The 15,815-nt window shown below is 37.7% G+C and overlaps 1 protein-coding gene across 1 annotated transcript in view; it reads right to left on the bottom strand.

The window, feature by feature from the left end:
* The window catches only part of SPON1 (spondin 1), a 188,422-nt gene that overhangs the window by 142,507 nt on the left and 30,100 nt on the right, over positions 1-15,815 (bottom strand). Inside the window, exon 3 of the mRNA XM_059848395.1 lies at positions 10,496-10,629. Within this exon, the coding sequence (XP_059704378.1) occupies positions 10,496-10,629 (134 nt within the window). The remainder of the gene's footprint in view (positions 1-10,495; positions 10,630-15,815) is intronic.

Genomic DNA, 15,815 nt, shown 5'->3' with positions numbered 1-15,815 from the left:
AGTACACACTACAATCACCCAGTAAAGTCAGACAGAAAAGGCTTGGGTAGTTCATGAAAGTCCCTTCTGGCATCACTTATTATAGCTTCCTCATTTATCTTCAAGTTTGGAATCAGAAATTAGGAACATTAGAAAACACTGCACCACTTCGCATGACTTTCTGAAGTGCACAATTTAAAAACACAAGTGCCCTTAGAACAGTGTTGAGAACCTGGAAGGAGCAGGAAACTCAGAGTGGATAAGGGTTAGGAAATAAAAATGGAAGTTTTATATGTCCTGTGTGGTTTTGTAAAATGCCAAATTAGGGTACAAGTGGGTCTGTGTTTGTGTCCACTGTTAACCTTATTAATTCTTTTTTTATTAAAGTATTTCCCCACAAATTCTGGGGAAAACACAATGATGATCAAAGATGTAACTGATATCACTGTCTTGTGATAAGGCATGTTGAACTTTTCCCATGCCTGAATTCCTACCCCACTGCACATCAATGCACAATCTTTTTCTTTCTTACAGAACAGCTTGTTTTACAAAAAGACATTTGTGAAAAACTAAAAATTATATGGAACCATGAAAGTAACTGCACATGCCTTCAGTTTACCACTAACTATGCCATAACACTGTTTTTTTTTTTAAATATGAAATTATTGTAGGCATTTTCAAGGTAGTGTAAAAAAGTTTTAAAATATTATCTTTCATAATAAAGCATAACTACATTCCCTCTGCTGCTAGAGAAAGACCACCACCCTTATCCTTAATCTGTTTTTCTCATTGTTTTTCTGTTGTTTTGCTCTCCTCAAGGAATAAACCCATCCCAAAGCCATTAACCTGTTTTGCAACACTACATCTTTACAAACAAAACACCATATGAAGGAATCTAACTAGATTTTATAGGATTACTTTAATTATTGCACCATAAAATAGATTATATAGAAGAACACAAAATTATAAGAAAATCCATTTTTAACACTTTCCAAATTCACATGCTCCCACTGTGAAGTTAAAGAGACAATATGAAACCAGAGAAAATGAAAGTGAAATGGCTTTTAGTTTTAAATGTAGATGTGTCAGTAGATCCAGGGTGCTGCTACCATATATATTGAGATAAAATATGCTTTTTTACACCTAATAGTAGAGCTGATATAAATTACCCATCTAAAAATGCAGTTTTCTTCTCTTTCTTTCTAACACAAACTCTGGAGGTGTTTCATCTATGAAATAAAATATAGGTTTCTAAGTTAGTTTCATTTAAAAGTTTAAACTTTTGTCCTATTTGTTTAAAAAAATAAAATAGCTGGATGAAGACAATATTTAAATAATTTTTAATATTTTTAATAATTTTTAAGGAACCAGGATAGCAATACAAGCTTTTCTATCCTGCAGTAGTTTATAAAGAGTCACCAGCCACTAGCTGCTCTTGAGAAAACAGAAAAAAATTGAAAAATTTTGCTGAGCAGCACATAATAACACAGCAAAGGACAGTAATGGACCCAATCTATTCATTCCCAACCCATGCCCATGGCCATTTAAAGCTGGGCGCATTTCTGTTACATCTCCTTAAAGTGAAGAATGGGGAGAAATGGAGGCACACCCAAAGGATCTCACATGGAAAATGGCACATTTGCTATCTATCAAAGGTTGCATTTGTTCTCTGGACTATTAGAATGCACAGATATCTTAGTTTGCTATCTTACATGTGTAGAAATACCTAAAATGTCTATATAAAATATTCAATTTAAGCTATGAAATATAAGGCTATACTGCTACTATATCAAAAATGAAGTTCAGAAGATGCTGTCATGTGGTAGTTAACTGGAAGATAAAAATTTTGATTTTTTTAAAAAATAGTAGTACAGAAAGTATATAAAATTTCTCTGCATGCAGAAGACTCATTGATTCTACTAGGAAAAAGAATAAAGTTATTTATAACATGAAAACTTTTATCTTCTGTTGTTCCATAAACAGAGCTCTTTCTAGGCAAGGAGGGCAGGTTGGTCTCTCTTTTTTCTTGGCTGTTGTATTTACTCATAATGGCAAGCTGTCAGTAAATGCTTTACAGCTGTGCTCAACAGCTCCACTGTTAGCACTCTAATAAAAAGGTAAAGCTGTTGACATGAAGTGTCTGCACAATCTGAGAGCATGAATGGAAAAGACAGAATAACAAATTTAATACCTGATTCAAACAAGCAGGGTTTCTAGTTTTGGTTTCTAGGTTTCAGTGTTGCTAGATTTTACACATGGAAAATTTAGAGGCACAATTTTATAGTGAATTTCTCATAGGTCCTCCTGTGTGCCAGTTGTACTCATCTGCTTAAGAAAAGCATCCCAACAAATCAAGAAAAATACTGTGTATTAGGGTAAGTAGCCCTACCAAAAAAAAAAAAAAAAAAAAAGGAAATGTTTTAGTGATTAAAACATCAGAGAGGATCAAAGAATCTACTTAGAGAACTATGGGGATTTTTGAAGGAATTTTAAATGAGTTAAGAGATGGGACCTCTGAGTTGGTTTTGATAATGCAGTTTATTTTCTTATCTTCAGCATAGGCGGGAAGGGTCTTTACTGCATGGTTTAAAAGGTCACAAGATCCTCAGTTACAAGACATTTTAAGGATTTATTGACCAATAAAACACTGCAAACAAGGATATTTATGGTTTTGACCCAATCCTTAAATATTTCATCCTATGGACCCATGTTAAAGTGTAAGCTTTCTTAGCCAATCATGTTAAGACACATAAACCCATAGTGCTGCATTCTAAACTCCTTGTTTACCTCTGTAACTACTTTTATTTCTATATCTTAAACTCTATAACTCTAAACTTTACTTGGCTGAAGTAAAGGAAGAGTAAAGCTTGTCTCTGCTTTAAGCTATAAATCTACATTCTTGCTTCTACCACCTAAGTTTAGAACCCTTTTCCAAGGTTTCAGATCAAATCCTGAGTTTAATTCTAAGCTTTGGCTTACAGGCTCAAAGTTCTGAGAGTTCCTTGCACTTTGGATTCCAACAGAGAATTTCATCACCTTAGTCAAGTAACCTGAATAAATTCAAACTATGCCCAACTTCTCTTCCCTGTGCCAGCTCATTTATACTGATGAGGGATTTAGGACAAGCATAAAAATTGCAAATAAATTTTTGAGCTGTAACTACACATAATTCTTTGTTCTTTATTGTTTTTTTAAATTCAGCTCTGTGATCTTCTATCAGATGTTTTTACATGACTGGCAACAGTTTCAGAAGCATTACAGCTTCCACCCATGTAAAGCAGTCTGGCAACTGGAACTTCTTTCTATTGGAGGCAAATTTATGCAATATTGGTTTTGTGGGAATCATAGTAACAACACTTTTAGTCAGAAAGATTAATTCTGAAATACACTTTTATTTTGAGCACCTCAGTTTGGCCTTTCTCATAAACACCCGTCTTAACACAGGGTTAATGATTTGATCACATATTATTTTACACACCACAAAGCTGCTCTTGTGAATTTTGGGCCTTGTTATCCAGGTGCCTTATGCTCTGTTTCTGGCCCAGGGATCTCATCCTGAGTTTTGAGTGTAGCAAAGTGATTTGGCTGCACACCAAGACAGTTTCAGGATGTAGGTGCAATTATGAACTCCTGAGGTTTTATGACATCTGGTTCTTTTTTCAGTCTCTCCTACAAGACATTTCAGCACAGTGTTTACTCAGAGTGACAGGCCAAGTGACCTGAATGAATAGAATGCTTGAAGTTACAAGAAATCAAAAGGTAAATGTTCAAAAACTGGAGTTCCTTCACCCTCAGAGCTTTGAAACTTGAGAGGAAGAAGATGGTCAGAACCCACAAGGAGGTTAGAAACTGAGTATTATATCCAAGGCTGAGACCCAGGGACTGGAACTGAATTTGTCCTCATGGATATGACAGCTTTGCTCCAGTAGCACAACTATCTAAAATATTTTGCTTCATATACACTAAATATGCCATACTTTTTATTTAGAAGGCTGCAATTCCTTAAAATTCCTCTGCTCTCTCATTACATGCAATCAAGAGCCAGTGTAATTAAAATCATGATGATAATTTCATATTCAGGAAAACAAGAAGCTCCACACTGTTCCTCAAGAACTGGAAAACATTTCCCTAGAGATGGCTCAGAACACATTCCCAGAAACAAACAGCAGAGACACCACAATGAACTCATTTCTGCAAGTGCTGATGGCAATAAACAGTATTTATAGATAGCAAATTTTAATTTGTTGGTTGTTTAAGCACGATATGTATAGCACAAATAACTTGTCTGCAGGAACTTTTGCTACATTTGCCATACAAGTCACATGAGGTGCCTAAGAACACAATTAGTCCAAGAGCCAGTTGCAAACTGTGATTTCTTCTCTACATGGTAAATTGAATATAACTTATCTGCATGTGGCCATAATTTACTGCATTTAACTATTAATCTCAGCCTCAGTAAAAAATGCTAAAGGAGGAGAAGCCAATTACCTTCTCACAGTACTTTTCATGAGATCTACGCCAGCTGACAGATTTACTCAGTTTGGATATTCACATGATCCTCCCTGCCATGAAATATTAATACGTGACAAGATAAGAACTTGATCAAATTTTCTTCACTCTTGTGTTCTAGCACAAAATTCTAAAGGACTTGCAGAAAACTGTTTGTTCTGTATTTCCCCCCCATTACCTGGGTCAGACCTTTACCCATCTGCTCAGTACCACACTCAGCTGAGACACTGTCTTGAGGAATACAAGAAACCAGCTGAATCTAAGGCTCAAAGCAACTTCAAAAAGGTGATTTTCCATCACTGCTAAGAAGCTTGAATTAAACTTTTACTGTCCTTTTATTGGTCAATGGGACAAATTACTATTTGAAATCCATACTTTAGACTTTTCTTGTTTAACAAGATAAATTTGGATCTTTTTTTACAGAACTAAGCACAGCCTCTAAATATTAGCTGTCAGATTAAACAAAATGTATGTGTTCTGTTCTACTTTTTATGAAAAGTAGAAAATGCTAAACCAACCATTAAAGTTTATATGAAGGGAAAAAAAAGGTGTTTCTTAAAACAGTTTTCATTCACTTCAACAACTTATTAAAACAGATTGACCAAGACAAGGTTCAAAACCCTGAAAATTTCTCTACTTCCATGTGGTGATACAAACACTTCCAGGCTCTGACACTGCTCTATTGTTTATGTAATTTTTTTCTGTTTAATTTCACATTGCAAAAAAAAAAAAAAAAAAAAAACCATAAATTTTTCTCAAGAAAGTTTTAACAGTAGGTTTTCAAAGATCCTAGAAAGCAAATGCATTCTGAAGAGCTCAGAAACCTAGTTAAGTGAAGTTTAACCAAGAAACTTTTATCAGAAGAAGAAGGAATGACCTGGCCCTCCCATCTCAACATGTGACATATTGGTGTAAAATCAATCACAAGAAACAAGGGAAAGAAAACAGGGAGAGAAAGAAGTTGCACTGTGAACATGGAAGCAAGCAGGCTGTGCACAGCATGACAGCTTGGAAGGTCCAAATAGAAAAATAGGAAAGAGGGATTAAAGCTTGAGGGTCGCCCAAGCAGTGTGTAAAATAAAAGTCTTATATCTTCAGTGAGAGTCAAGCACAGACCTAAGTGTGTGGATAAATGGAGCCTCGGCTATTTTTGCATCCCAAAAGCACATTTAGTGCTGGCAGCTTCAGTAGAGTCCAGAAGGATTTAAATCTTTAGGGTATTTCACTGTCATGTCTTGTTGAGAATGAAGAAAATGCATGAATTATTCTCAAGTAAACAATTACTGCACAATATGATATGTTTATCCATTACATTTTTTCTCCTTTTATCCATTATCTTTTTTCTCCTTACAATTCTAAGTCTACACAGAGAGAAAGATGTTTTAGAGAGCAAGGTAGTGACAGTAAGTCAAATACAAATATGTTTTTTACCCCTAAACTTCGAATTTTGCAGTCACCCAGAAATTTAGCATTACACACAGGCATGCGGATCCCTTACTGAACCCTACAGCCACAGGTTCCCATTTTTCTGTGTCATTTTGTGCTTGTCACAGTCACTCTGATCACATGCACTACGCCTAGAAAGCTCTGGGAAGGTACCATCCAAGTCTGATCAAGTCTTTCTACCAAAGCTACCAGACTCCATAAACTGCAGAAAAATAGTGGATCCCAAACCTCACTTCTAGCTCAGGAAAAGCTTCCTGGAAGACTCTCTACTTAGTTATACCACTACCAAAAATAATTGCATTATTTGGCACCTAAATTGTGATAACTTTTTATGGATCAGTTATGTTTAACTTGTGACTACGTTTAACTTTTCAATATATTGAAGTCAGCAGATCAGGGCTAGGGAAAAAGTAAATCCTCGTGATCCAGTACAGGCTCCAGAGTGCTGCCATTCTGTTTTGGAAATTCTAAAACAAAAATATCATAGTCTGCAAGGATTGAAACAAATATGTATTGACAATTAAAAAAACATTTTCACTCCCATCACATACAGAAGAAAGAAAATTACAGAGGGTTTGTTTCCCTTAAAGTTCAAGGATTCAGAATTTTTCCATTATGAGTTTGGGCTTAACTCTTTGTCATGGTTTGAGCTTGGTGCAATGCTAGTGCCCCCATGAAAATACTTCTTCCCTGGTGTCTGCTGTGAGATGTGATCAGAAAAAGACCAAAGCAGGCTCTAACTTAGGAATAAAAGGGAAAAAACTTTATTAACTTACAACTATAAAAGAAACATACAGAAATCAGGATGAAAACTTTCCAAAGACATTCTTCCTCCCCCCACCAAATTTCTAATTTATTCACCCCTCAGATCACCCACTCTCAGTCCAGCACCACCCTTCAGATTATCAATTCTCAGTTCGTCGAGGAGAGAGGAGTCCCTCTTGCACCATGGGCTTCTCCAGGAAACACAGTTGAAACTTCTTGTGTTTCCATGTCACACGTGGCACTGCCTGGAGATCATTTTGCCATCGTGACATCTTCTTTTTATGTTTAGTGCTCTCACCACTGTGCGTGGACTAGAGCTGCTTCTAGGGTTTTCCTTTTTAAAGGGTGCTTTGCCCAGTTCTAAAAAGAGCACAGTCTCTCACTTTTGGGACACCTGTCCCCCCCCCCCCCCAGATTCCACCCCCTGGGGCTGAGGGGGTCTCGAAAACAGAGATCATCTTCTTCTTCTTCTTCCTTGGAGACGGGGGGCCATCAACACCCTCCTCACCTGTTGTCTCTGTTCACGCACTCCTTCACATCACATCACTGCACTCTCTTGGCTCCAAGCCATTGCCTCCCCCCTAAATGCAGTCTCTATGTAACAGGAAAAAATGGTTCTGTCCATGGCTATACAAGAAAAGTCCAGCCAAAGGCCACTCCATCACCTCCTCCTACCCAAGATTTGTTTCAGCTTCTCTCATGGCCCATTTCTTCTTATCTCATATCTCATCTCTATCTGTCTTCTCATTCAACTCCAGGAGGAATCAGCATTTGCAAGGTTTCCAGCATCCAAGAAAAGGGTAAAAGTCTCAGGCTCTGCCTGTCCAGAACTCCCATGGCTGCCATGCTGGCACTGAAACCCCCCCTTCTCCTTCACTCTGGCCATGCTATCAAATTTTCAAGGTGGCACAGACACCAGCTCTCCCTCTCTCTCTCTCTCCTGGGGGGGGCTGCCTGATGTCTCTCAGGGTTACTCCACCCTTCGGTCTTGTAGGGGCCTTCACCTCCCTTTCTCTGCCCAAGGCCCAGCCTACCTCCTCCGGTCGTATGGCTTCCCCTCCCCGGCCCATCTCAGAGCTGGGCAGGGGAGGTCTGTTCTCTCCCACGAACCCGGAACCCAAGAGACTTTCCCCCGGGAGTTCACAGCTTTTAACCCCCTGTGTTCTCAGAGGTGTATCCATGTCCTCAGTGGCCAAACTAGGTGCCAATATTCAAATCTGAGCACCTATTGGTTTGACCACAGCATCCCAAAAAACTCACTTCCTCTCAAACACTCTTCAAAACAATATTTGCTTTTAGATTTTTTCTTTTATCGTCTAGAATAATCATGAAAAAAAAATTTCTAATGCTGATGTTCCAATAAATATTTCCCAATAATTTCCAAAATTTCCATTCTGTTCTATGGCAGTGGACCATAAAGAAGGTTTGTGAAGAAGGCTGACTACAAACTCTAACTCAGATGCCACCAAATCTTTACACACAAAAGAGAAAATTTAAATGTTTTTAATGGCAGGAGTGGTTGTCATGCATAGGCCCTTGGAGGGCTGCACTGCAGCACAAACAAATGCCACATTTTGAGGTTCATCTCTGGCATCAGCAACTCTCAATAATGGTCATTCTTTCTTTAAACAGTCCTGGGCACGGAGCTGTACCTTACCTTCTGAGGTTAACAAAGCATTCATTTGGAGTAAACTCCTATTTCTCATTTAATTTTCCCTGAAAGGTCCTTAACAACTTCCTTCCACTTTTCAGCAGCACACACTCACACCAAAGACACCCACAGCACATTGTAAATAGGTGGTCATAAACACCAAAATTTTTCCTTTTCCTAGAATCTGCATTTCCAAGCTGCTCTTTTGTTTTCCCAAATGGCTTCTGGGAGCTGGTACCAGTCAGCTAATCTAGCACTTCATTGGCACTTCAGAGTTTCAGCTTTCACTGATGCACATCCAGCAGCCTGAGAGGGTTGTGAGCCACAGGTTCCCTCTGCAGACTCTCTGAGGCAGTGGCAATTTCATACTTTCATGTGCAGAACATCAGAACTGCAGTTCTGACTGTTACATTTTGTAGCCTCTCTTGACTTTTCTGAAAGAATCCAAGTACTTCACAGAAAAGAATCAGTGTTGAACATCCAATATGACCTGCCTAGCAGTGAGGAGAGAGAAGAAACACTTTTCAAGATCCTGCAGTTGGTGGTACTTTACTGCATTCCTTCTCTGCCAAGACCTGAACTGACTTCAGCCACAGTTGTGTTAAGTTTCAGTGAGAAAAACACAGATCTTAGTTAATTTGGTTTTTTGGTTTTGTTTTGTTTTGTTTTTGTTTTTGTTTTTTTTTTTAATGGCAATTTTATTTAGGACAGTAATGGGAAAAAAATAAATCCATCAACTTTTGTTGTTTAATATCATTACTGGATTAGAGTTTAAATCTTGTCTCTTTAAAAAGCCATATAAAGCATCATCACCATATTATTAATTAACTTAAATAGCAAGTGCCCTAAGCAATATTGGTTATGCAGCTACCTGGGGGGAAGACCAAGGAGCTTTACTGATAAAAACCTCAGTAACACTCAAGGAATCTTCTGGATTGCCAAAGGAACACTCAAAAAATTCTGTCTATAAACATTACCAAACTTATTTCCAGTTTTTTTTTCAGCCTAATGTACTTTTGTCTGTACTGAGCTCAAGAAAAGACTACGTCTATTCTTGAGCTGCTTTAGTACACACTAAAGCAAGGGATTCTTTAAATTATCATACTGAAACCAAGAAGCAGCAAGTAAAAGCACCCTGCCAAAGATCTGAGACTGTTCCACAGCCAGAGTTGAGACCAGACAACCCTCAGAGATGTGGAAGAGGACAGTGTCTGTCTCGTGCCCATCAGCAGGAGGAGAAGTGAAGCACAGGGTGAAAGGAAAGCAGCCACAAACCATTTTTTCTAGTGGCAATTTCACAGCCTGTCCAGAAATCAGTTGCAGTTCTAATAAAACATTTTCCTGGATTGGTCTGAACTATCTTCAGCACAACCTTTGTGATAGCATTTCCTTAAAAGCCTAAAAGTTGCTATCCCCATCACTGAAAAGCCTCTTTGAAATACTTCTCCAGGGCACATCTTAGCAATTTTTAAGGCTTCTCCCAGACATGGATTCAAAACAAGCAAAGGAATCCCAATTGCCCATGAACATTTGACCAATATGCCCAATTAAATACAGCAAACAAAGTCTTAAGAGACAGGACAGCATTTCTCTAGCACTCTTTAGTTCTGCAGACTAATGAGTGACCCTAAATCAAAGTGAACATACATACACATCTTTATTTCCTGCTTGAAAAGCATGATTCCACATGAGAGTGTGTAATAATAGTAAAATATCAGAAAATGATCACTAGGCCTAAAATGAAAGCATTCACCTCTAAATAAATAGATCTGGTTTTTCTGATAAAGGTCCATTTAGACAATCATGACCTTGCAGAACATTTTTATTATTCATCTCAACTAAGAGCATGTTTTTTACCCACCAGAGGAATGCAACTTTGATCTTAAAAATTAAGAACGTTTAGGGGTTTTTTATGTGAAACTAAAGGCTAACAAGTTCAATTAAGGTTGCTGACTCAATGGTTATTGAAGGCTTGGACGTCTTTTTGAACATTGAGGCTTTCAATTGCTAACGTTTCACCCTGCAAGTACAACCAAACTTAGTAAAATGTGTCCAAAGAGAAAAAAGAATTAAGAACTCCATTGTTTACAATAAATATTCAACTTATTAACTGAATTTTACCTTAATATGCTTTAAAATACTTACTTCAGGATGACACAGCCTGTTCCAGTGGGAGGAGCTGTCCAAAACACCTGGATGCGTGTCCTCCTTCTGGGTGTGCTCTCAGTCACAGCAACGGGACAATTGCTCATGAACTGGGTTTCTTCTTCATCTATGATCTAGGGAAATGTAAGGAGAGGAACAGGAAAAAGATAAGGACCTGCATGGCCAATGCCTTCCACGTGCGTTTTGTCAGTTCGTGTTTTCTTTGAGTAGAAGATTTATAATTCTCTCTGCTTAGCTCAACACTACTTCAGTGAATTTATGCAGAACATGCAGACTGAAATGAATACCAAAAGCTCACAAAATAAAGACAGAAGAATAAGTCAGTTCTGGGTAAAGAGAATTCAGGTTTTTCAGAGCATCACTGCAAATAACCTTTTTTTTTTTTTGTGGATCTTGATTACTGGAGGTCCCTGTAAATATTAATGAACTGGAAATCATAAAATATTCATCATTTCAGATGATTTGGATTCCATTATATAGTCCAAACTGCAGCTATTTTTGCTTTTTTTTATTGATTGATGGTTAAGAGAAAAGTTTAAATGGTACAAGTCAAAAGCCAGAGAGGCAGTTTTGGAACTGGTGTTCCAAGGATTTTACTCAAAGGTGTCATGTCAAAATAGCTTTATCACTGCATATGTGTGTTTATCTGGGAACAGGCAATGCTCTGATATTGCAAAATTTCTCTTCAAAATGCTCAGTGGTCCTGTTTCATTTGATGAAGCCACAATTCACACAACATTAGGTCAGCATTCAGGCAATGAATTGCAAACCATACCATTTTGAGCAAAAAGCTGTATTTATCAATTTGTGGCAAGATTCAGCTCTGAAGGCGCTTTTTCATAATCCTGGTTCTAACATGCGCACACACACACACACACACACACACACACACACACACACACACAAAAGAAAAAAATATACACTTTTACCAATTAAATTATAAAAAAATAATCAAATCTTCTGGCAGCAAACATAAGATTAAACAAGTGTTTTGACCAAAAAAAAAAAAAAAAAAAGAAAAAAACTCCTTTGCATTCTAAAAAAAGAGAGGCAATATCTTTAATTGGGCCAGATCTGCTTTTAGTGAGCGGACATCCTCCCTATCTCACCCAAGGATACTGCCACTATTCCCAAACATTTTTAGCTAAGCCAACAAACATTTCTATATTTCCATGGCAGAATGAAGTGGTGCAGGCCCAGAGGAGTGCTGAGAAACTCCCTTTAGCTGGTCAAGAGGGCAGTGGCTAATGAGTTTTAAATTTAAAGCCACTAAAATGCCTCAAGTTTTTTAACGCTTTGTAGAATCTGTGTAAGCAAACACAATGTGCACATTTGCTGGGTTTTAATTAACAGGAAGCGGTGGGAAGTGTGGGATCCAGTGGAGGCTTAAGCTGACTGCAGAGTTTCTACTTCTGCAGGATACAATTTAATGGGTGTAAGTTGAGCACCAAGAAATCCCTGACAAACAATTCAGTTTCGGCCACCAACTGTTCTTATTCCATCTGCCTTATTCCTGCATCAGTGAAATAAATAAATAAAACTGCCTGCTCATCTCGCAGAAAGGTTGTCTCAATTATTCCAGGACCATATCAATTGAGCTTTTATCCCTATCTCACAGCAATTCATTCACAATCAAAACCCAATTTTGGTGGCAGCCCTGAGAGAAGAATGAATGATTTTATACTATCTCATACACAATGAAACACTATTGCATGTTATACAAAAGCATGGTAATTCCCATTGAAAAGGCTCTTAGGAGGCCATCAGAATGTTCTTTTCTAAAAAATGAAAATATTACAAATTACTGTACAAATTACACTGGCTACCTTGCCAGAAGCAAAGTCTTGGATAAAAACTTTAAGAATATGTTTAATTCAGGTCAAGATTATGTAATTACATGTAAGTATGAATAGGATTGATCAGATGCAAGCTATTCTACAATGACCAATGAAACTTGTTCCCAGTCTGTTTGAGATCTTGCCTGGCATACGTTCCACCAATGAATATTTCTTGAGAAGCCCAACTGAAATGAATTGGTGCTCTCCAAGTATAAAACCATTATTTTCACTTAACAAGACCTAAAGATCATTCCTCCAACAGGCATCATTGTAGACCTACCCATATGCATTTGCATGTTAAATAAATTCTTATTCCAGTTGAATCCATCCTGCTTTTTCCTCAACAGTGAATGGAATCACAAGAAACCCAAAAACCAAATCCAACAACCAAAGGAAGGAGTTGTGAGTAGTTATTACAAGCCAAATTTATTTCTTGTCCACAAAAGCAGAAACTGAAATAAGTGCTTGATTTTAGACAGCCATTACACTAAAGCACATCCTTGTTCCAGTTGCAGCAAATGAACACAGAAATGGTTTTTGCATTTCTACTGCAGATCTAATTCCTTGAAATTACCAAATAAAGAGTTTTCTCAAGTATTTCTATAATAAACTAATTAGAAAGTTCTGTTTGCATTTTAGAGCATGATCCTGGAAGAATAGGAAGTGGCTGAGCCCCAAGGCTACATCATGATTTCCTGCATCACTAGCCATCAAAGCAGAAGGCTTCTGAAATGACTGTCTACTGGAAAACACTGAGCTTAAAATCATAAGGTCTTCCAAAAAGCATTCTTTTGAAGAAAAATTGGACAGAGGCTTTCCCAGTAAAGGGACTCCTGATGTTGACAGAATGAAGTGCTGAACTCCTAAATCAGTTGGAAAGGCTCAAATGCCAGTTGATTTGAGATGTTTAAAGAAAGCCATCTTACCATATATAATAAACACAAGAATTTTTCAAATTCTAGGATTTCAGATAAACTATCTCAAATATATTTGTTAAAAAGATGGGGGGAGAGGTTCTTTCTGTATCCATGGAGGTCCAATTATTTATAAAAACTTTCTCTAGGAGTGATAAGAAGGGAATCCTGATTTATACTCCAGGATTACAAATGACATGATATTTTAGGGCAGTGGATTATATTATTACACTCCCATGTAGGAGAAAAACAATAGTATCCTGGACAACTTTGGGGGGATAAAAGAGACATGTAATATAATCCTGATATTTTCTGGAATTAAGTCAGACTACATAGGCATGAAGGAAGGATTTGGCAGGGAAAAGGCATGCAGATTAAAACGCAGCATTTGCAAAATTACAGCTTCTAAACCACAGGTTATCTGTAATGGGAAGCCTTACACTTTCAAGAATGGGCCAGCAAATTACCCACATGTTGGACAAAAATCCTAAACCCAAAAAATACACACTTGGCCAAAGAATCTGAACCCTCAGAAGGAGGGATCTCTATGTGATTTATCCTTTTGAATCCACAAATGCAATAACACTAGATTTTAATGTTCTAGTTGGTTTTTGGTGTGGTGGGTTTTTTTGTTTGTTTGGGGCTGGTTTTCGATTGGTTCTTTTTTTGTGTGTTTTGGTGGGGTTTTTGGGTTGCCCCCCCCACCAATTATGATTGTGGTATTATTGGACCAATTTATTCCTTTAGGAAAACTAGCATAAATCCCAAATAAGATTTTTGGAGTTAACTGGGATTCAAATGAGTGTCTCAACTGGTAGAATTTAGCTGAACTTGTGTAAATCTACAAACATGAAAGTAAGGATATTGCAAGGGAAAATTTACCAGTTCCAGGCATTCTTTGCTTATTTAAAAACTGATGAGGTTGAGGACAAGTTTTGGGTGTTCCTGAAAAGCAGGAGTTGATAACTGCTTGGTTGTCAAAAGAAAAAGAAACAGTGGTTTTCTCAGAATTGGAACATTTCATGCTGACTGACAAAGCTTGCTGTTTCTGGTTTCTTTAAACTGTTCGTCAAATAAACCAGGCAGTTATACTCTCTATCCTTAAATTTGTATCAGTATTAAAAAAAAAAAAAAAAAGTTAAAAAATTTAAAAGTACCGTACATCACAAAGAAAGGGATTAGTGCTGACTACCAAAGGAGATGAAGTTACATAAACCCTCTACTGGCTTGTATCCACTTCCTCTGCTGGAACCACTGGCTAGGACCTTCAGCACCATTCCTTGTTCTGTGGACACATCATCACTTTCCACTCTCTGAAACAACTGCATTCTACTGGAACAATAGAATTACAGGAAAGAAAAAAAAAAGGACACAGCTAAAAGTTCACAAGATAAGCATCTTTGTGGGCAGATTTCTTCCTTGGAAGAGCTAATATGAATGTTGCAAAACATTCATATAGCTCTCCTTAAGGAACCTTTCCAATTATGAAAAAGAACATTGGGTCTATGTAACAGCAATAATATTTGGCCTTAAGGGATTAATCTAGAACAGAGCTTATTATACAGAATGTAAAATTATTGATGTACTAAGTCAGTTTAAAAACCCTACCTCAAAGATATGCTTCACATAACCACATTTCTGACTAAAGGACACAGCACTTGTCTCAGAGTCTGTGCTCACAACCAGAAGAATCAGAACTGGGATGTTTTATGCAGTGTCAGTAGCCAGTCTTGGTACAGACCAGGGTTCAAGGTTGTACAGAACCCCTGAGCACTTCTGAGCTCTCTGGCCATCCTTAGCAATGCATCATAAGGCTGAAGCTGCCTGATAAGGATTAGGGCTAGGATTTGATAAAGGTTAGGGTCTGATAAGGGTTCGGGTTACTCTGAAGCACTGTGAAAAGTGCAGATTTATTAAAGGAAGGCAGTGCTAAAATACACCAGAAGATTATCACTGTGTTCTGATAACTTCTAGCACAAACTTTACATAGGTCTCGCACAAAGTTGCCATCAGAAATCAAATTTAGTTCTGTAATCATTAACTGAGGAAAACTATTTTTGCTATCAAGAATCTGCAGTGTTTTGCTCTGCAGCCCAAACAAACCTCAGGTCTTTTATTCCTGCAGGGCAGGCAGGGTCTGCAGGGCTGCTGCAGGGTCCCTTTCAAGGTGTAACTCAAACAAAACGAGAAATAAAGCAGCTCAGGGTGACAGGAGCCTGAAGTGCAGTAAAGATGCAGCACTGCACACTACCAGCTTTCACGCCAAACAGCTTCTCCCGCCCAAGCCTAACTATGGGAAGTTTAACAAAAATAGTTATTTCTTCTTTCCTTAATATGTATGAAAAGAGTAAAGAGATTATGTGTATTGCTAGAAACAGGTGACAGTAGCTTGACAGGATTTAGTAAATGTATAATGTCATACTGCATATTTTTCTTTCTTCAGAACCACTCTTAGTTAACTTAAAGCTCTAACGCGCTGAATTATAAAGCTTGCACTGAAGACTTACGCTTGTAAAGTAAAAATGGCCAATTAAGTTGATGCTGTCA

Source organism: Haemorhous mexicanus, chromosome 6 (genome assembly GCF_027477595.1).
Source record: "Haemorhous mexicanus isolate bHaeMex1 chromosome 6, bHaeMex1.pri, whole genome shotgun sequence".
Classification (NCBI taxonomy): Eukaryota; Metazoa; Chordata; class Aves; order Passeriformes; family Fringillidae; genus Haemorhous; species Haemorhous mexicanus.
The sequence above is the reverse complement of the archived record's forward strand: the minus strand, read 5'-3'. Positions and strand labels throughout refer to the sequence as shown.